This window comes from Pristiophorus japonicus, chromosome 2 (assembly GCF_044704955.1).
Source record: "Pristiophorus japonicus isolate sPriJap1 chromosome 2, sPriJap1.hap1, whole genome shotgun sequence".
Lineage (NCBI taxonomy): Eukaryota > Metazoa > Chordata > Chondrichthyes > Pristiophoridae > Pristiophorus > Pristiophorus japonicus.
Genome location: NC_091978.1, coordinates 263,203,802 through 263,225,527, shown reverse-complemented (window position 1 = coordinate 263,225,527; position 21,726 = coordinate 263,203,802). Strand labels below are relative to the sequence as shown.

The 21,726-nt window shown below is 44.0% G+C and overlaps 1 protein-coding gene across 1 annotated transcript; it reads left to right on the top strand.

Moving 5' to 3' along the window:
• Nucleotides 1-718: 718 nt before the first annotated feature.
• On the top strand, nt 719-1,850 carry hmx4 (H6 family homeobox 4). Its single transcript, XM_070862012.1, has 2 exons — nt 719-923; nt 1,270-1,850. The coding sequence occupies exons 1-2, from the start codon at nt 719-721 to the stop codon at nt 1,848-1,850; spliced, it is 786 nt and encodes a 261-aa protein (XP_070718113.1).
• Nucleotides 1,851-21,726: the final 19,876 nt, after the last annotated feature.

Here is a 21,726-nt window from a genome sequence, read left to right as displayed (position 1 = left end):
AGTTCCTTAACTGTTTCTTGCTCCGAGCCACTTGCTCCTCTCTCCGCTACAGTAAAATCAGATGATAAAATAAGTTGAGGGAAGGGGAGAGCTGAGAGTCTTTTGCTTTTGAACGCCAAAGGTTGATAGTATTGGTGCAAAATAAAAATAATTAAAAGCAGACTCAAGCTGCAAGAATTAAAACATGAAACCGGGTGAGAATGCAGCAAGTTCCCCGCACCTGACAGACGAAGTACACAGCAACCCACAGCTATATTGGGAATTTAGACATTTCTGCGCTTCTGGATTGTCGAGTGATGGCGATGTCGCTGGCAGACAATTGTTCGGCGTTGGTAGCTCTTAAGCCACAGATTAATGTGAATCATAGAAAGCCTCTATTTATATTAATGTGCTTTGAGAATTGCAGCGTGTCAAGCAGCGGACGCACTAAGTGCAAGTCACCGCACTGTGGAATGGAGCAGCTGCCTCCCAGCCGCACATCCCACCTCTCTCCTCCCATTGGATCAGTCCGGCTGCTTACATCTTGACCAATGAAAGCGCCCAGGAGCCGCCATCTTCCCGCTGAGTGAATAACTTTGGGTGAAATGAGCGAGTGCGGCTCTGGCCGAGCAGGAATGCTGCTGGCGGGACGGAGATCATCGCAGAAACCTTCAGGACAATTCAGTGACACGATTACCGATCACGCTGCATCAACTGGGGCCGCGCACATCAGGGAATGATGGACAAGGAAGGGAGCCTGCAGTGTCAGCCGCTGTCGCTGAAATTTACCATAGATAGTATTCTGAAACCCAGTCCAAAATGCAAAGAGCTTAAACACGACCGTGCAAAACAGCAAGTCATATCCACGCAAGAATTAAAATCACGGAATGAAGCCACAAGGACGGACATTCGGCTCGCGAAGGACTACAGGAAAACAATTCAAGGTACTGTAAGCATTGGACAGATGTAGCATCGGTTCCGCGGGAATGTTGTTATCTTCTCATTCGACCCGGTGTTTGTCATGCTCCGGCTGTTAACTAATGCACGCATTTACATGAAGATTTACAGGAGTTAAATTCAGTTGAAAATTCTAATCTCACACATTGATATTTTGTTTTTGGTGGGTGTTAGGAATGCCCAAGCTGAAGGTTATTCTTTGCATGAAAGGTTTTAACTCAGGAGACTGGCTGCTCGGTTACCCGCTTACGATCAATGTTTTCACGGCCTATGTATTCAGTAATTATACTATAATGTACCATACATAAGATTGCAATGCTTGTACAATAATAGCACAGGAGAAAACTGACTTTGCTGGGTTTTGTGATGCAGAGACAATGAACGCTGGCTATCTCACAACCTCTTCACTCGAATTCACCATGGACGCAACACATTCAGTAAAAAGCCCGGAATCTTGCGGGTCGCTAGAAACGGCGGATCACAGCGACGATTCTGCCAAAGTTAAACACAACAAGAAAAGCAAAATACTCGCAAAAAAGAAGACGCGCACGATATTTTCTAAAAGCCAGATCTTCCAGCTCGAGTCGACGTTTGACATGAAGAGATATCTGAGCAGCGCCGAACGTGCTTGCTTGGCGAACTCTCTGCAACTCACTGAAACCCAGGTCAAAATCTGGTTCCAGAACCGCAGAAATAAACTGAAAAGGCAGCTGTCCGCGGAACTGGAGGTCACAAACGCGACCGAACCTGCCCCCAAGATAGTCCAGATGCCAGCAATGTACAAAGAGAGCAGTTTTCTGCGCAGATGTTTGCTGCCTGTGTCTTTCCCTGTTCTCTACCCGGGGAGCAGCACGCCTTATCTCTGCTTCCCCGATGCCAGCAAGTATCTTCATGTCCTGGATGGGGACCTATAATTGCTTAAAGCAGTGCATAACTATGTCAGAGGAACTTTTAGTGGTCGTTTAGTCACTGTTTATATTGTTTAACAGGGGAAACATATATGGTATGTAATTTGTTAAAGACCTGCCTTTTATTTTCTCTTTACCCTTCACTGCCGCTTTCCTATTTAATTTTTATTTCTATATTTCCACGCGTCGCCTCTCTTTTAAATGTATATTTACACGATCATCTTCTAAACTTTCAAATTCTGGATGGGGTTTTATATTTCAGTAAGCAACTTATGATGTTTTTTTTTAACCACTGAATTAATTCTGCCACAGTAAGGTCTTTTGCAGGACACGTGATTTGCTTAAAAGGCAATACCCAGTTTAAGTGCAATCTCTATTTGTGTTTTTACTTTTTTACACACGTGTAAATACTATACGGGGTCAAGCTGATGGATTAATAGTGCACATACCTTTTAGATCTTAATTCAAAATCACTGTTTCCACTGTTGTCTAGGGTCTTTCCAGAGTCATATTTTTACTCTCAAAGGCCGATTTGACTTTGCATTACGTAAACAACGCACTGCTGACTCATCGTGCTCTATCTAGATTATGTTAAGTAGAAAGCAAACGCACGACCTAAATTGGATGCTCCATCCAAGATTAATTTACGGCCTTTTTCTATTCTGTGATCTCCGGTCTTTTCGTCCTCTCGTCTCTTATATCTCCCAACTTTCTGCCCATCTGCTTTTCTCTCCATATCGATTTTATCTTTACTCCCGTTCCCAAGTCACACATGTCATTTGCTTTTTTTATATGCCAACTTAAAAAAATGCCCGGGAACACTGAATTGATGGCGTTTGACAAGAACCTAATCTCGTATTTGTGCACTTTTTTTTGGTGGAAATGGTTTTAGATAACGGGCTGATTTCCCCCCCCCCCCCCCCCCCCCGATGCACCCTTTAAAACACACTCACACACACACACACACACGCGCAATGTGTTAAATTCAAAAAGGTAGACCTTTTAAAACGCTTCTTCTTCGGACCATGGCACTTACATCGCGATTGTTTTGACTGCATTTACCGTTATCAATTAATTTACAGTCTGGTATTTATCCAGCTTTCACTGCGTGGAGTCGATTAGATCAGCGATAATCCGATTTCCTTGCTGGGATTGTTTGTAAATATTGTGCAACATCTGTTTCAAGGATAAAACCTAATAACACGTCATATTTATACATCATTATATGTTACTGGTTTGATATTAAATGTGAACGTTAAAATTAAAATGCAGTTTATTGCTCAGATGCTTGCACCTAAGATGCAGCCCCACAGCTGAATTTAAAGGGATTATTTCACATTACGTTTCATAGTCAATCGCGAGATAAATCCACACTGGAATGTATTCACGCTTCAGCTACCACCTGGCTGGAATTCCCAGTTTCATTAAGCAGTATTTTGCAAATTTAAAGATGAAATTGCTATAAATTCAGGAATAAAAGGTCTGATGGACATAATTTGTAACATTAATTGTTTTTAATTTACACATAAACTCGATTTTATTAAAGTGGGCCCGTCATCTGATATTTATTTGACAGAAGTGTATAAATACCGAGCAGGCGAGCTGGGTGGTGCACGGAATGCAATTTACAAGAAGGGTACAGATAACGTTAAGTATTAATTTTATATGCTTCAATTTACACCAGTTTGCACAAAGCCTAGAAGATTTGGGTTACGTGTGCCCAAATTTACCCAGACTAGTTGAGCATCCCATTATTCCCATCATTTAAATAAACCTGCTTTTAAGAATGCACTCCTACTATTTGTCAGTAGTGTCTTAAATACGATCTACGTACTCAGACGGAATGGGTTTGATGGACCAGAAAGATTTGGTTACGCTTTCACTGATACAGCAGTAGCTCCATGACAAATCCTGGGTAAATCCAGGTTAGAGTAATTGTTAGCTTTATTCGTATTGCCAATTTTTAAATGTTCAAACGGTGTGCACCTCGGCTCCTGCTGTTTGAATATAAGAACATAAGAAATAAGAGTAGGAGAAGGCCATTCAATAAGATCATGGCTGTAATGCCTGAGATTAATGAATGTTTTCATTTTAACCGTTGAGTCAGAAGACCTGATAGTTAGAATTCCACTGCTAGTTTAAAAGGTGCATTCAGTTATTTTGAATTACAGACACAGCTGCATTTGACAGAGTGGGTGTGTTTGCGAGCACTATTGACAAACCATTCAGAAATTGCATTTATTTCCTAATATTTCCCCATCTTATGGTATCTGTTTCTTAGAACTAACCCAACACCGGCTAGGTTGCAGACCTGTACCGTTCTGTCCTACTCCCGTTAACCTGTGGTGTTTTTGTTACCTGCTCACCTCAGTGACCGGGATATTTATTGTGGCCACTTTTCAATAATTACTGTCATTCTGTAAAGCCCAATAGAGGAACAACATTTCTATCTTTCTATGTTTCTATGTCAACATTTCCTCGCGAGCTTTTGTGGATCTTTCGCAGAATGTAAAAATATTCAACGAAATGTTGAAACCTTAGTTAATTTAAATGTTGAGAACAGTTAGGGGTTTTTCACCTGTAAATAAATCAGAGTCAGGGAGTGTTAATGGCTACATGCTCTGGCCAAGCATTTGCAACGTCTTGCTATACAAGCAGCTGGGGCTCCAATTATATAAATCGTTAAGTAACTTTGTGTGCGAACACGTTTTACCACTTTGAAAAAAATAGATGTTTTCTAGGGTGGAGTAAAAAACACAGCATACAAATAAGATGCCACAATAACGCAGGATCACAATCCAGATCACATAAGTTGCAATGTATTTGTTTTTCTTATCGCAATCAGTCTCTATTCCTGGACTTGAACATCTTTTTTCCCCCACGAAAACCACTTCTTTTCACGCGCTTAATCTTGTTATTGTCCAAAATTAGATGATTGAACTATAAGATAGGTTCAGGTATACTCTCAGCATGTATGTGTATGTATTTTAGAGACAGCTGACGCAGTTGTTATACAGTATTGTTACTATTTTGATATTAAAGGACCCTAAACGTTTCGAATTATAATGAGTTATCAATGTTAAGCAGTCCTTTTCTAAAATTAATAAAATCAAAGCCGCAGCCTGTGGATGAAACCACCAGCTTTCAGCCTGATAATATCCCTTTCAGTCCTGAGCTGCGTCTGTTCTGGTTTTGTTCTCGGAAGGCAAAATGGTAACCATCAGAGTAAACTACTTAGTGGATTAACGTTTTTATTTCATAGTTACATACTGGTACATCAAACCTGTTAAAAGCCGAGGAAAGATGCTGAGCACAGAAATATGAATTAAAACCAGGGTCGAGATGTAGTAATGGCAATTATTTGAGGACATATTCAGACTTCCAGTTGTCCTGTTTATCACAATGTTTGGGACACATAATGTGCCGACGAATATTACCGCACACAGATGTTTTTAAATATTTCACATTGCAATAAATCAAACTGTTTCCGCGCAGAAGTTGTTTTAGCCCCGGGATATAATCGACAGTTGATTTCCATAATCATCAGCGAAATAGGATATTTATGCAAGTATTCAGATGCAATCGCTGCTATATAAACAACTGCTACTCCGGGTTTAGGGGTGTGTATGTATGGAGTGTGGGGGTGTTTGGGGAGAGGGGGCTGTTAAGATATATGGTGCTGTGCATATATATTATGACATATCAAGTACAACTCACATACATGCGTAATGTCAGAAATCAGTAGTTTTATTGCACGAAGGAAATTTTTCCATTGATTTTGGGATTGAGGGGTTTTAAAAAAAAACAGATAATGAATGCACCGTGCAGTACAGAATCGAACAAGGTCCCATTAGTAGTAATATTAAACCAAAGCTACAATGATTGCAAGACAATATTTGATAATAGGATTCTTTGCCACATAAATATATTCAATACATCAGCTGTATTATAAATTCGCATTGAACACATAGGGTGCCAATATTAAAGCAAGTAAACAAAAACAAGGAACGCGGTGACTGCACCATGTGATATCAGATTGGAATAACCTCTGGCCTTTAATGTCACAACAGAAAATGGTAGCCTCTGAGATACTCATTGAATTGACTGGTTGAAGCTGAGTAGCAGTAAGTGATTAAAACTAGGAGGTATGGGCCAACAAAACTGACTGCAGTTCTTTACTGAACGTCAAGTATTATCCTTCAGATTTCATAAATAAATCATTCTTCAAAAACTTCAATTTTTGAAAACCTGGGTCACTTGTATTGAGCGATGACTTATCCTGAGCTGACGAATACTCAATACAACACATTTATTTATAGGAAGTGATGGATGGAACGTGTGACTTATTTCTAAAAGTCAGCATATTGTAAATGTTTTTGCCAGGAGATCACAACCTTTTATTTTGCACTAAACGCTATGCAGTTCTCCCTCGCTTTTCTAAACAAACGCACAGCCGCACATATCTGAAGGCTCCTTTTCTAAATATTGCACCATGCAGAAGTAACACATGTAAGCCTAATCACGGTATTGGACCTTGCATTCGCCGGTAAAGGAATGAAGCAGTCCAAGAACCAAGGGCCATTAATGCAGGGCACTGTTTTCTCACAATATTAGCCATTTTATCAGTTTTCCTTGTTACATCAAACAATAATCAGACAGTATTTTGAAATGTAGACAGATAACAGCGTGATTTTATACAGCCAGCTTTTGGCATACACATGCACAGTTTATCTCGATATAAATGCAATTGTTTGAAATACACATCATGCAAATGTATAAAATGTAGTTTCTCAGAGTGTAGAATGTACTTCAATTATAACATTTATAATGAATTAATGTGTAATCCAGTTTGACAAATCAATGTGCAAAATTGTTTATTTCTCAACTTGAAATAACCGGCAAGTGTGAATGTATGACGCCGCGTTTTTTAAAGTGCATACTAGTTTTAGCGCATTCATGTCATGTCTTATATAATCATTGTCGGCCAGAAGTAATTGTGGAAATGTGCAATGAAAGCAACTGAACGGGGAGCCATATAATCGAAGTGGTAAGAAGGGATTCTATGGGGTTGATTTGGCTGCAAAATGTCAGGTCTGGTAATGAGAAATTGGAATTCAGTAAATTTCCTATGGCAGACTCAGTAATCGGTCTTAGCTAGGAGATTGCCATGCTCCAGTGCCTGCTGACTGACCAGTCAGCCTGATCGTTGGTGGAACCTCGAAGTGTAGGCCGGTCATTGACCCGAGAATTCTCCCGATTTATCTCCATGTATTCTGCCCCAACGGATATGGTGCTCCGGGTTTCCCAGTAGCGGGAAGCTTACCAGTGTTCTATGCTGTAAAATACAACAGATTCATGTTGTTTTGGTGGTTAACTCTCAGCAGTGCCCTGAGACACACTGGGGTTGCTAAACCTTCTGTATTTACATCAAGTGGGCTTTGTTTAGTAGGTGGAGAGGATCCTAAAGCGAGGGAGGCAGACGGGAATTTACCTGTGTGGATGTCTCAGCGGTCTGGTCCCAAAGGCCTTGGGCAAATACCCGGCTGACCAAAAAGAGGTAGAATTGCATTGCACCTCTTACATTAGAAATAACTAGCCACGGCTGGAAATATTTAAACAACTTTAACATTGATTCTACGGCAGTTTTCTTTTGATGCCGAGATTATTTTACAGTTAATAAGGCCCGAACCTCACGCAAACTGCTAATCTGGTTTCAAAAGTTTCAAACACGACTGTCTGCATTCGTGCTTGTGTGTGGAAACCCGCCGGCAGGAAATGGGGCAAAGCAGACTCAGATTCCGAGCTCATTATGTTTTTTTCTAAACAACTACAGGAATCGTAATTCACTGTTCAAACTGTTGATACATTACAAGTAACTCTAAAAGAGAGCTTGGATTACACATTTTTTCAATTAAACATAAATGAAAACGGGTTGAGTTCAAGGGCAATACTACAATTACCGCCTGACTAATAATAAAACGCAAGAAATAAAAGGAATTAATAGATCGGAACAAGGTCCAATAAACGATGTACATAAATCGTGGCCAATTAAACATTAAAAATCGTCATTTTAAACTTAAGATTCATAACTGATAATAATTTGTTTCTGTTCAACTGGGAGTTCGGTTTTGGTTTTGATTAAGTAGTCTGACTTCACTTAAGAGAACGAGTTTGACTTTTAAATAAATCTTTTTTTCTTAATTACACTCCAGAAAGTGGCGAATAATTACAATGAAAAGTGATCCAGCATGCAACATACATACCTTGCTTTTTCTTTGAGTTACTAACACACGAAAATAAACCGATTAAAATACAACAGATTCATGTAACCAGATAGTCCTGGTAATAAAACCGCCTAATTCTTCACTTAGTTAACAGTATGGCATACTGAAATATATCCTCCCCACATTTCAGGAGTCCTTGTTTGATTATAGCTTTATTATATGCTATCGGTCACAAGTTCATCGTTAAGATGAGCGTTAATTGTAATATTAGCGAAATAATTTATTTTACGTGTATGTCCATGATTTTAGCTAGTTACCCGGGTAGGCTTTACAGCTAAAGTGCTCTCAATCACACACACATCCACAAATTGTTGCCCGCATAAATAGCTTATCAGATGAGAGAGACCAGTTCTTACTCCCGCATTTGACTTGGATTGCTGTAATCTTTACTTAAATTTGGAGTCTTTCACATAGACCTTTGTCAAAAGCTTTTGAAAAGTCCGAATAAGCTACATCGAATTCCACGATTTACTTCATCTATAACGCTCTGGACGAGTCGTTTATCGGACAGGATATTCGAAAACAATTTTTTCTGCTTCTTATGAATGTCAAACTGAGGAATTCCAAGGAAGTATTTTAGTGAAACATGACTTCGTTTAAAATTATTACTAACAGTACGTAATAGATTGAACTACGCTTCAAAACAACACGAATATATTTTAAGCAATGGCTGTACGTAATCTGCTTCTTTATATTTCAATGTGTTCTGTCTTCTAAGAATTCTAATGTGTTTTAGTAATTCTCTTTGCTGATATAAATTATCTACATTCAACAGTGTATTTATTAATGACCTTTATCGCGGAAAATGTTGCTAAATATGCAAAGCATCAATCTGCGTAAAACATTGACTTACCTTTAACCATAGCAATTTTGCAAAAAATAGATCCAAAAACAAAACGCAATTCATACATTTCTAACAGTGGATTATGAGGGGTCTGTTCCGGTTAAGGTCAGATGATGAGGGGTATGTGACTGGAAATGGCTGATGATGAGTGTTATGTTTCTGGGTATGGCCTGATGATGCGGGGTATGTTGCTGGGGCTAGCCAAAGATGAGGGTAATGTTACTGGCTATGAGCAGATAAAGGAGGCAGAAAAAAGCAGGAAACTATAGACCAGTTAGCCTAACATCTGTGGTGGGGAAAATGTTGGAGTCCATTATTAAAGAAGCAGTAGCAGGACATTTGGAAAAGCAAAATTCGGTCAGGCAGAGTCAGCATGGATTTATGAAGGGGAATTCATGTTTGAAAAATTTGCTGGATTTCTGCGAGGATGTAACGAAGAGGGTGGATAAAGGGGAACCAGTGGATGTGGTGTATTTGCACTTCCAGAAGGCATTTGACAAGGTGCCACATAAAAGGTTACTGCACAAGATAAAAGTTCACGGGGTTGGGGGTAATATATTAGCATGGATAGAGGATTGGCTAACTAACAGAAAACAGAGAGTTGGGATAAATGGTTCATTCTCTGGTTGGCAACCAGTAAGTAGTAGGGTGCCGTAGGGATCAGTGCTGGGACCCCAACTATTTACAATCTATATTAACAACTTGGAAGAAGAGACTGAATGTAATGTAGCCAAGTTTGCTGATGATACAAAGATGGGAGGAAAAGCAATGTATGAGGAAAACACAAAATATCTGCAAAAGGACATAGACAGGCTAAGTGAATGGGCAAAAATTTGGCAGATGGAGTATAATGTTGGAAAGTGTGAGGTCATGGATTTTGGCAGAAAAAAAATGAAAGTGCAAGTTATTGTTTAAATGGAGAAAGATTGCAAAGTTCCGCAGTACAGCAGGACCTGGGGGTACTTGTGCATGAAACGGAAAAGGGTAGTATGCAGGTACAGCAAGTGATCAGGAAGGCCAATGGTATCTTGGCCTTTATTGCAAAGGGGATGGAATATAAAAGCAGGGAAGTCTTGCTACAGCTATATAAGGTATTGGTGAGGCCACACCTGGAATACTGCATACAGTTTTGGTTCCCATATTTACAAAAGCATATACTTGCTTTGGAGGCAGTTCAGAGAAGGTTCACTAGGTTGATTCCGGGGATGAGGGGGTTGACTTATGAGGAAAGGTTGAGTAGGTTGGGCCTGTACTCATTGGAATTCAGACGAATGAGAGGTGATCTTATCAAAATGTATAAGATTATGAGGGAGCTTGACAAGGTCGATGTAGGAAGGATGTTTCCACTGATGGGGGAGACGAGAACTAGAGGGCATGATCTTAGAATAAGGGGCCGTCCATTTAAAAACAGAGATGAAGAGAAATTTCTTCTCTCAGAGGGTTGTAAATCTGTAGAATTTGCTGCCTCAGAGAGCAGTGGAAGCTGGGACATTGAATACATTTAAGACAAAAGTAGCCAGTTTCTTAAACGAAAAGGGGATAAGTGGTTATGGGGAGCAGGCGGGGAAGTGGAGCTGAGTCCATGATCAGATCAGCCATGATCTTATTGAATGGCGGATCAGGCTCGAGGGGCCATATGGCCTACTCCTGTTCCTATTTCTTATGTTCTTATACTCTTATGTTACTGGGTATGGGCCGATGATGAGGTGTATGTAACTGGGTATGGGCCAATGATGAGTGTTATGTTACTGGCTATGAGCAGATATGAGGGTTATGTTACTGGGTATGGGCTGATGATGAGGGGTATGGTACTGCGTACGGCTGATGATGAAGGTTATGATACTGGGAATGGGCTGATGTCGAGTGTCATGTTACTGGGTATGGGCTGATGATGAGAGGTACGTTGCTCAATATTGACTGAAGATGAGGTGTAGGTTACTGGGAATGGTTGATGATGAAGGGAGGTTACTGGGAATGGGCTGATGACAAGCGGTATGTTTGTGGGTAAGGGCAGATGGTGATGCGTATGTTACTGGCTTTGGGGTGAAGATGAGGGTTATGTTACTGGGTATGAGCCAATGATGAGGGTTATATTACTGGCTATGAGCAGATGATGAGGGTTCTGTTACTGGGTATGGCTGATGATGAGAGGTATGTTACTGGGAATGGGCTGATGACGAGCGGCATGTTACTGGATATGCGCTGATGATGAGAGGTATGTTACGTGGTATGGACTGATGATGATGGGTATGTTACTGGCTTTGGGGTGAAGATGAGGGGTATGCTACTTGGCATGGATGAAGATGAGGGGTATGTTACTGGGTATTGGCTGGTGATGAGGGGTTTGTTACTGGGTAAGGACTGATGATGGCTCTGTTACTGTGTATTGACTGATGTTGAGTGGTATGTAACTGAGTATGAACTGATGATGAGCGGAATGTTATTGGGTACAGGCTGATGATGAGGGGTATGTTATTGGGTATGGTCAGATGATGAGGGGTATGCTCCTTCACAGCAAACAAGCCAAAGGTGGGCAGAGGAAATGTTACAAGGACACCCTCAAAGCGTCCCTGATAAAGTGCGACATCATCACTGACATCTGGGAGTCCCTGGCCGAAGACCGCCCGAGGATTGAGAAAGTGCATCCAGGAGGGCATTGAGCTCTTCGAATCTCAACGCCGAGAGCAAAAGGAGCATGCGGCAAACCAGTCCCACCCACCTCTTCCCTCGACGAATGTCTGTCCCACCTATGACTGGGTCTGTGGCTCTCGTATTGGACTGTTCAGCAACCAAAGAACTCACTTCAAAAGTGGAAACAAGTCTTCCTCAATTCCGAGGGACTGCCTATGATTATGTATTGGTTATGGGCTGATGATGAGGGGTATGTTATTGGGTAAGAATTGATGATGATGGCTATGTTACAGGATATGGGCTGATGATGCGGGGTATGTTACAGGATATGGGCTGATAATGAGAGGTATGTAACTGAGTATGAGCTGATGATGATGACGTGTATATTATTGGGTATGGGCTGATGATGAGGGTTATGTTATTGGTTATGGGCTGATGATGAGTGGTATGTAACTGGGTATGAACTGATGATTAGGTGTATCTTATTCTGTATGGGCCCAAGATGAGGCGTATGATACTGTGTATTTACTGATGATGAGGGGTATGTTGCTGGGTATGGCCTGATGATAAGGGGTACGTTACTGTGTATGGGCAGATGAGGGCTATGTTACTGTATATTGTCTGATGATGGGTATGTTATTAGGTATGGGCTGATGATGAGGGTTATGTTACTGGGTACGTGCTGATGCAGAGGGATATGTTATTAGGCATAAGCTGATAATGAGTGTTATGTTACTGGATATGGACTGATAATGAGGGGTATATTAGTCGGTATGGGCTGGTGTTGAGGTGTATGTTACTGGGTATGGGCTGAGGATGAGGCGTGTGCTACTGGGTATGTGCTCATGATGAGGGATATATTACTGGGTATGAACTGATGATGAGGGATATTTTACTGGGTGTGGGCTGATGATGAGTGGCATGTTACTTGGCATGGGCTGACGATGATATAATACTGGGTATTAACTGATGATGAGGTGTATGTTACTGGTTATGGGCTGATAACGATGTGTATTTTACTGGGTATGGGCTGGTGCTGAGTGGTATGTTACTGGGAATGGGCTGATAATGCAGTGTATGTTACGGGATTATGTGCTGATGATGAGGGGTATGTAATTGAGTATGATCTGATGATGATGTGTATGCTATTGGGTATGAGCTGATGATGAGGGTTATGTTACTGGATAGGAGCTGATGATGAGTGGTACGTAACTGGGTATGAATTGATGATTATGGGTATCTTACTCTGTAGGGCCCAAGATGAGGCGTATTAACTGATGACGAGGGGTATGTTACTGGGTATGGGTTGATGATGAGGGATATGTTAATGGGTATGGGCAGATGATGAAGTGTATGTTACTTTGTATGCGCTGATGATGAGGCGAATGATACTGGGTCTAGGATCGTAATGAATGGTGTATTACTGTGTATGGGCTGATGATGTGTGTTATGTTACTGGGTATGGGCTGATGATGAAGTGTATTTTACTGGATATGTGCTGATGATGAGGACTATGTTACTGAGTATGTGCTGATGCAGAAGGATATGTTACTAGGTAATTGCTGATGATGAATGTTATGTTACTGGGTATGGGCTGATGATGAGTGTTATGTTATTGGGTATGGACTGATGATGAGTGTTATGTTACTGGGTATGGGCTGATGATGAGTGTTACGTTACTGGGTATGGGCTGATGGCGAGAGGTATCTTACTGGGTATGGTCTGATGATGAGGATTATGATACTGGGTATGGGCTGATGATGAAGATTATGTTACTGGGTATGGGCTGATGATGAGGATTATGTTACTGGGTATGGGCTGATGATGAGTGTTATGTTACTGGGTGTGGGCTGATGATGAGTGTTATGTTACTGGATATGGGCTGATGGCGAGAGGTATCTTACTGAGTATGGGCTGATGACAATGTTTTTTTTTCTGGATATGGGCTGGTGATGAGTGGTATGTTACTGGGTAGGGACTGATGATGAGGGTATGTTAACGCGTATGGGCAGATGTTAAAGTGTATGTTACTGTGTAAGAGCTGATGATGAGGGTATGTTGCTCTGTATGTGCCAATGATGAGGGGTATGGTATTGGGCATGGGCTGATGATGACATGTCTGTTATTGGTTATTGTCTGATGATGAGGCTTATGATACTGTGTATGGGATGATAATGAGGGGTATTTTACTGGGTATGAACTGTTGATGAGTGTTATGTTACTGTGTATGTGCTGATAATGAGGTATATGACTGGGTATGTCTGGTGATGAGTGTTATGTTACTGGGTATGGGCTGACGATGAAGGGTATGTTATTGGGCAGGGCTGATGATGAGATGTATGTTACTGGTTATAAGCTAATAATACGTGCTAAGTTACTGGGTATGGGCTGAAAATAATGGGTTTGCCGGATCTTGCGGAGACATCGTTGGTGATATTTCTCCAGCGATTTGAGGTGTCTACTTTATATGGTCCACGTCTCTGAGCCATACAAGAGGTGGGTATCACTATATCCCTGTAGAACATGAGCTTGGTGGTAGATTTGAGGGCCTGCTCTTCGAACAATCTCTTCCTCAGGCGGCCAAAGGCTGTGCTGCCGCACTGGAGGCAGTATTGAACCTCGTCGTCGATGTATGCCCTTCTAATAACTCCCAAAGCATGGGCTCTACTCGGAACTCATACACGGCAAGCGAGCACCAGTTGGGCAGAGGAAACATTTCAAGGACACCCTCAAAGTCTCCTTGATAAATGCAGCATCCCCACCAACACCTGGAAGTCCCTGGCCAAATACCACCCTAAGTGGAAGAAGTGCATCCGGGTGGGCGTTGAGCACCTCGAGTCTCATCGCCGAGAGCATGCAGAAAACAAGCGCAGGCAGCGGAAGGAGCATGTGGCAAACAAGTCCCACCTCATCATCAGCCCACACCCAATAACATACCCGTCATCATCAGCCCAAATCCAGTAACATATCCCTCATCATCATCTCTAACCCAATAACATACACTTCTTCATCAGTCCTTCAACGACTGTCTATCCCACCTGTGACGGAGACTGTATTTCCGTATTGGACTGTTCAGTCACATAAGAACTCACTTTTAGAATGGAAGCAAGTCTTCTCGAGGGACTGCCTATGATGATGATGATAATGAGGGGTATATTACTGGGTTTGGGTTGGTGATGAGATGTATGTTACAGGGTATGAACTGTTGATGAGGGATATGTTATTGCCGCTAGGCTGATGATGAGGACTATGATACTGGGTATGGACTGATGATGAGTGATATGTTACTCGGTATGGGCACTTGATGAGTGCTATGTTACTGGGTATGGGCTGATGATGAGGGCTATGCTACTGGTATGGGCCGAAGCTGAGGTGTATTTTACTGGCCAAAGGCTGATGACGAGGGATATGTTTCTGGGTATGTGCAGATGATGAGTGGTATGTAACTGGGTATGAACTGATGATGAGGGTTATGTTACTGGGTCTGGCCTGATGATGAGGTGTATGTTACTGGATATGGGCTGATGACGATGGGTATTTTACTGGGTATGGAATGGGCTGATGATGAGGGGTATGTTAACGCGTATGGGCTGATGATGAAGTGTATGTTACTGGGTTAGAGATGATGATGAGGGATATGTTACAGGGTATGGGCTGATGATGAGGAGTATTTTACTGGGTATGATCTGATGATGAGGTGTATGTTACTGGGTATGGGCTGATCATGATGTCTATTTTACTGGGTATGGGCTGATGATGAGGGGTATGTTACTGTATGTTACTGGATATGGGCTGATGTTGACAGGTATGTAACTGGGTATGAACTGACGATGAAGAGTATTTTATTGGATATGGGCTGATGATGAGGGGTATGTTATTTGGAATGGGCTGATGATGAGGGGTATGTGATTGGGTATGGGCTGATGATGATGGTTATGTTATTGGGTATGAGCCAATGATAAGTGGTATGTTACTGGGCATGGGCTGATGATGAGGAGTATGTGACTATGGGCTGAGGATGTGGGGTATGTTACTGGGTTTTTTGCTCCTGGTGGTTTCGAATCACCCCTTTTACAATAGTTCTAGATGGAATTATAATCTTGAACAGTAACATATAGTCATAGACACATCTTTTCTCCACTGTCACAATGCTTTTATTCAAGTTAAAACACACCTGCACCCAGTAAAAACACACCCTGGTGGTATAATACCAACAAACACAGTACAACACACAGTCTGGCCTGTATAAACATGCCCCTAACGCGAAGTACCCATGTCTAAAACACCCCTGCTCGATTCAAAATTGCACCACTGAAATCTGTCCAACAGAATGTATGTACGCTTATGATCCTTGCAAAAACCTCCCCACTAAAACCCCTAAGGCTTGGTTGGGACACACGATACCCTTTCACACTATGCGGTGGTCTGAAAGATGCGTGGGCTGGGATAAATGCTCACCAATTACCCCTCTGCTTCTCGTTGCTTCTCCCAATGAGGTGTATCTTCTGGGTCTTCAAGTTCAGTCTCAAGGTCAACTTCCCAATCAAAGTAGCAAGGCTCTCTGGTGTTTCTTCTCTCCGTCCCAGATTAGTCCTTGTGTGTTGCAAGCAGACATAAAAGAGGGGAGAGAGAGCGATGGCTTCCAACTGCTGTTCTATTATACCTGCAAGACTGCTCCTTTTCGCGCCAAAAATCCGACTGTCCTTCCCCTGAGGCTGTCCAACTGAAAAGCAAACTCAAGTCTGTGCCTGTTCCTTTGTCAACTAGGCTGTTCCTCAATGTGTGGCTCCAATGAGTCTGTGGTCAAATAGCTTTCCTTTGTCTTTCGATGGCCTGAAACCCCAGCCACTTTATTTAATGTCTCACTGATGGGTTCCCATCCATGACAAAAGGCGCCCATCAACCATGATGTTACAGCTTTCAGCCAGTCTCATTCCCACCCAGCTGATGTATATTCAAGTTACACATGCTTGGACCTGCTCCAGGCAGCTCTTCTGCTGTACAGCGAATATAGAGCAATGTCCAAAAAGTCCAAAAAGTGTTTTCACCAATATCTTACAGTCGCCCCTATGATATTTCAAGAATCCTTCTGGAATATCAAACGTCTGCTGGTGAAAAAATGTTGTGGTCCAACCAATGCTATGTACTTTACTTTTAACACCCCGAATACATCCCTTAAAATTCAACATGAAACACATTCTTACAAAATATTTACAGAGAAAAACATTCAGTTTCAATCTTTAACGAAGGCCTTCCACTGACTTCGGAGCACCTGAGGAAGGACATTCTTGCTATTGAGGGAGTGCAGCGAAGGTTCACCAGACTGATTCCCGGGATGGCGGGACTGACCTATCAAGAAAGACTGGATCAACTGGGCTTGTATTCACTGGAGTTCAGAAGAATGAGAGGGGACCTCATAGAAACATATAAAATTCTGACGGGGTTAGACAGGTTAGATGCAGGAAGAATGTTCCAAATGTTGGGGAAGTCCAGAACCAGAGGTCACAGTCTAAGGATAAGGGGTAAGCCATTTAGGACCGAGATGCGGAGGAACTTCTTCACCCAGAGATTGGTGAACCTGTGGAATTCTCTACCACAGAAAGTTGTTGAGGCCAATTCACTAAATATATTCAAAAAGGAGTTAGATGAGGTCCTTGCTACTAGGGGGATCAAGGGGTATGGCGAGAAAGCAGGAATGGGGTACTGAAGTTGAATGTTCAGCCATGAACTCATTGAATGGCGGTGCAGGCTAGAAGGGCCGAATGGCCTACTCCTGCACCTATTTTCTATGTTTTATGTTTTGCAAGTCAGCCGCAACAAATATAATACAATGAGAAACTGTATAATTACAAGAGTGTGCGAGCAAATCTGGACCCAAGGAGGAACTTCTATATTCAAACCAAGGTCCCACCAGGGCGGGGAATTTATCACTTTAATTTCCTCCCCGTTTTCCGGTTTGACTGTTCCAATGTAAAATTGACAAGAGATGTAACAACATCATTGAGCACCCCTCGCCTCTGCCTCCCTGGACCAAAGTTATTGCACAATCCCATGTCATACAACTTTACCAGACTCACATCTCCGTAACTGAGTTCAAAGAACTGGCGAAACATTTCTTTAAAGAGCGCCTCATACAGCTGCTCAGTTTCTTTTGGCCACCACTCGGGCAGATGTACGCCAGTTAAGTTTAAAATGACCAATGCGACCGCGTAATGCACCCCCTGGAATAAAACCTTCCCGGTCGGGACTGAAACTAAACCATTCCCTGGGCCTGGTGTGGTGGCGGGACACCCAACTTCTGTCGCCTGTACCGGTGGGGCTGTGGGCAGGGGCTTCCTCTTGTGCGCGACAAGCTCCGTGGAATTTATTTTGTTGGAAGGGTCTGGGATCACACAGGAGTCCATTCTCCGATCCCATCTGATCCCAGTCCTGGCATCCTGCCATTGCCGCGAAAAGGCAATCGGCACACTCGCTGGGCAGATCCATTCCGCCCCCCACATGCACACATAAATTCCCTGTTCCTCCTTCCACCACTTGTCCCAGCACACTTCCACTCCCCACTGTGTCCCCGTAATCTGTCGGTACGTAACGTTCCCTAATCTCTCCCAGTCTGCTGTCTGGTTTCCTGTGTCCCGACTCAATTTCCTGAGCCACCACCATCATATCAGGGGATTGTGTCCCTTGCACTTCAAGCATACGCGCTTGCTCTCGGTCACCCTAACCCGTGTAGCTGTGACCTTCAGTCTGGGACACAGTATGGAAGCCTCCCCGTATGTGAACCCGGTGTGGCTGGAGTATTTCGTCAAATTCAACCCCATCCACCCTGGCCACCTTACCTCCTGGAAGTAGGCTGCCATCCCGTCCGTGTCCCCTGTCCTAACCCCCTGCGTCACAGTGGTTCAGTTCCCGCCAGTACATCCGTTGAGGGAGGACAACTCAGTGTCTCCTCTCCTGTTGTGCCCCGTTCCGGCCAGCTTCCAAATCGTGCTCCGCCTCAGGGCTGTCTCCATTCCGTCCTCGGCTTCCTGAAAAACAAAACTAACAAGCACCTTACTGTGAGAGGGTTTACCTCCACAGGTCTGGCTTTGTTACAACTAACCAACACTTTAAAAGGAAACTATGTACAATACCACCCATGTCGCTGGGTGGTCCCACTAGGGCGCCTCTTGCCTGGGACTTTTACAGCTCCTGGTTGGCGTGTAAGGAGGCATCCACGGCACCCTTGGCCATGGGATCCTGCTGTTCCTTCTTACAGCCACAACCACGGGGTCCTCGCTGTCCCAAACTATGGGAGGAAGACAAGTGTCCACCATGCTGTTTACAGAGCCTTGGTGTTTCTTTCCTTTTCTTACCCTTTCCCCCGGGTTAAACAACTTACTGGTTCACGTGGAACCACTTTGTGCGCCTTGAAATTTTAACCGCGTAAACCATGGGGCTTGCCTTATCCACTATACTGTAAGGTGCCATATACAATGGCTCAAATGTTCCTATGCAAGCGTAGTTTTCGACCATCACCTGGTCCCCTATCTTCCACTCATGCGTTCTCTGGGGCTCGAGCAGCAACTGATTACTCTGGTGCTGCTTCCCCATGTTACTGGCTGCCTGCTATTGAATCTGCTTCAACCTCTCATACAGATTCTTGACAACCTTATCCCAGGTTTACTTCTTTCACTTGACCTTCGGTGAGAACCGGTGCCAGAATATGGGTGGGCGTGCGCATGGCCCTCCTGGTCATGAGCTCATGCGGGGAATACCTGTGCTCCTGGAGAGGCTGGTTCGGACCCCCATCAAAACTAACGGCAGGACCTCATCCCACCTTTTCGGGGACTGTCCTGTTTCCTTCCGCAGCCTTTCTTTGATGGTCCGATTAAGTCGCTCCACAACACTTGATGACTGTGGGTTGTGAGCCACATGCCATTTATCCTTTATCCCCAGAACCTTCAAGGTGGCTTGCATGATTTGCCCCGTGAAGTGGCTCCTTTGGCCGGACTCCACGATCTGTGGCAGTCCCCACCTGGAGAACACTTTCCTTACCAAAACCTTGCCATCGCCAACGCCGTGGCTGATCGGCAAGGGAAGGCTTCCACCCACTTGGAGAACACGTCTACTAGGCCCAAACAGCACTTATAAATCTCCTTTGTGGTGGCCAATGGTCCGATGTAATCGACCTGTACCGACTGTCATGGTTCCTCTACCCTTCTCGTGTGCCCCAAGGAAACCTTTCAATGTTGCGGATTGGGGTTGTTTACCGCGCACACCAGACAGTCTGTGCAAAAATTGTGGACATCCTCCCTCAGTTGCGGCCACCACCCTGCCTGTTCTACTTTGCCAGGTCGTCTCCGGCTCTGAGTGTCCCGCTCCTGGGCCCCCGTGGGCCAACTTGAGGCATTCCCTCTGGTGTACCTCGGGAACTATCCACCGATCCCCCTTAAAGAGCATCCCCTCCTTTATGGTAATGCCTGCTATCCCGAATGAACCTTCTACCTTCTCGCCCTTAGCCAGCTGCTCCAGGACGACATTGAGGACGGGATCCAATGCTACCCCTGCACTCCCTGGTGTCCCCCCTTTGTCCTGGATCACTGCGACTAGGCCGGACCCATATGAATCCCAAAAAACTTCTTCCCTGGCTCCCTCCTTTGCTAACTCGTCTGCTCTTTGGTTGCCTTCCCCACTGAGCTCTGTCTTAGAGTGAGCCTTTACTTTGTGGATGTAATGACATCCCGGGGTCCCCATGGCTGTCGCTAAGTGCTTCCCATCTGCGGATGTGAAACCACGACGAGCCCAAATGGCCCAGTATTCAGTACACGAATTGTTCATAAACATGGAATTCGAGCAGATGGTGTATGGGGCCGGGAACACGTCGGCGTGGGTAACGAAGTACACCACTGGCGCCAGTTCGGCGTGCTGGGCGCTCAGTATGCTCGGGAGTTTAATGGCCCTTGTTATCCCAGCCGTAGGGTCATAAATACCGCACCCGGTGAACCGCTCCCCATTCACTACCGAACTAGACCCATCGACGTAGATATCGCGGCCCATTGGGTGTAATCCGGCCTGGAATCCTACGTCCATGTCCCATACCCCTTCCACCATACACTTGTGGACCGTCCCTGGATAGATCATGTTGGCGGCGAACTTGGGCTCACTCAGGCCTTGCACTCTCAAATGCATTTGTGAGAGCAATAAAGTCCAGAGGGCAATGCGAGCACTGCTCACGGTGCTGGCCTTTATTCTCCCATCTAATAACATCTGAGTGGGGGTATGGAGGGTTAGTAGAACAATCAGGGCCGATCCCGTAAAGAGCTGTGAGCGATTTACGGCCAAATGCATGGCTAGGGGCTGCCTCTCGCAATTGGAATATCTCCGTTCTACATCCGTGAGGACTCTTGATGAGTACACCACAGCCCTCACTTTGCCGTGCCACTCCTGGAGCAGCACTGCGTTCAAACTGTCCCCGCTGGCTGCTACTTCCAAAATTATGTCTTTCCCACCATTAATTGCCCCGAATGCGGGTGCCGTCTGCAGGTCTCCCTTGAGGCGATTAAACGCTGCCGTGCAGTCCTCATCCCACTCCCATCTGACTTCCTTGCGGAGGAGCAGAAGCAGAGGGGCTGCCGTGGTGGCATAATCCTCAATAACATCCCTGCAGTACCCCATGAGCCCCAAGAAGGATCTCACCCCCGTCACTGTCATGGGGGCTGATAACTCCTGTACCACCTTCTGTTTGGCCTTGTCTATCGCCCTTTCCTCAGCCCTCATGGTCATCCCGAGGAATTTTACTTCCCTCTGACTGATCTGTGCTTTCTTAGGATTGACCTTGAACCCTGTCTCTCTCAGCAGCTCCAGCAGCTCAGCCAGCAGCAGACCATGCTCCTCCCTCTCATTGGAGAACAAAAGCAAATCGTCTACATACTGTACCAACTGCTGGGGCCTGCTGAAACCCTTTAAGGCATCTGCCATACACTGGTGGAATATGTTATGAAATCCTTGAGGAAGGCATGTCCATGTGTACTGCTGTCCTTTAAACGTGAAGGCAAACTTGTACTGGTCTTCCTGTTTCAGGGGAATCGACCAAAACCCGTTTGAAATAATCAGCATCGTAAATGTGGTTGTGGTTGCTGGAATA

Excerpts from the sequence above, each read along its gene's own strand:
- hmx4 (XM_070862012.1), top strand. The coding sequence starts at position 719 with ATGGACAAGGAAGGGAGCCTGCAGTGTCAGCCGCTGTCGCTGAAATTT. Across the intron at positions 924-1,269 it reads CTACAGGAAAACAATTCAAG|CACAGGAGAAAACTGACTTT; the intron begins GTACTGTAAGCA and ends GTACAATAATAG.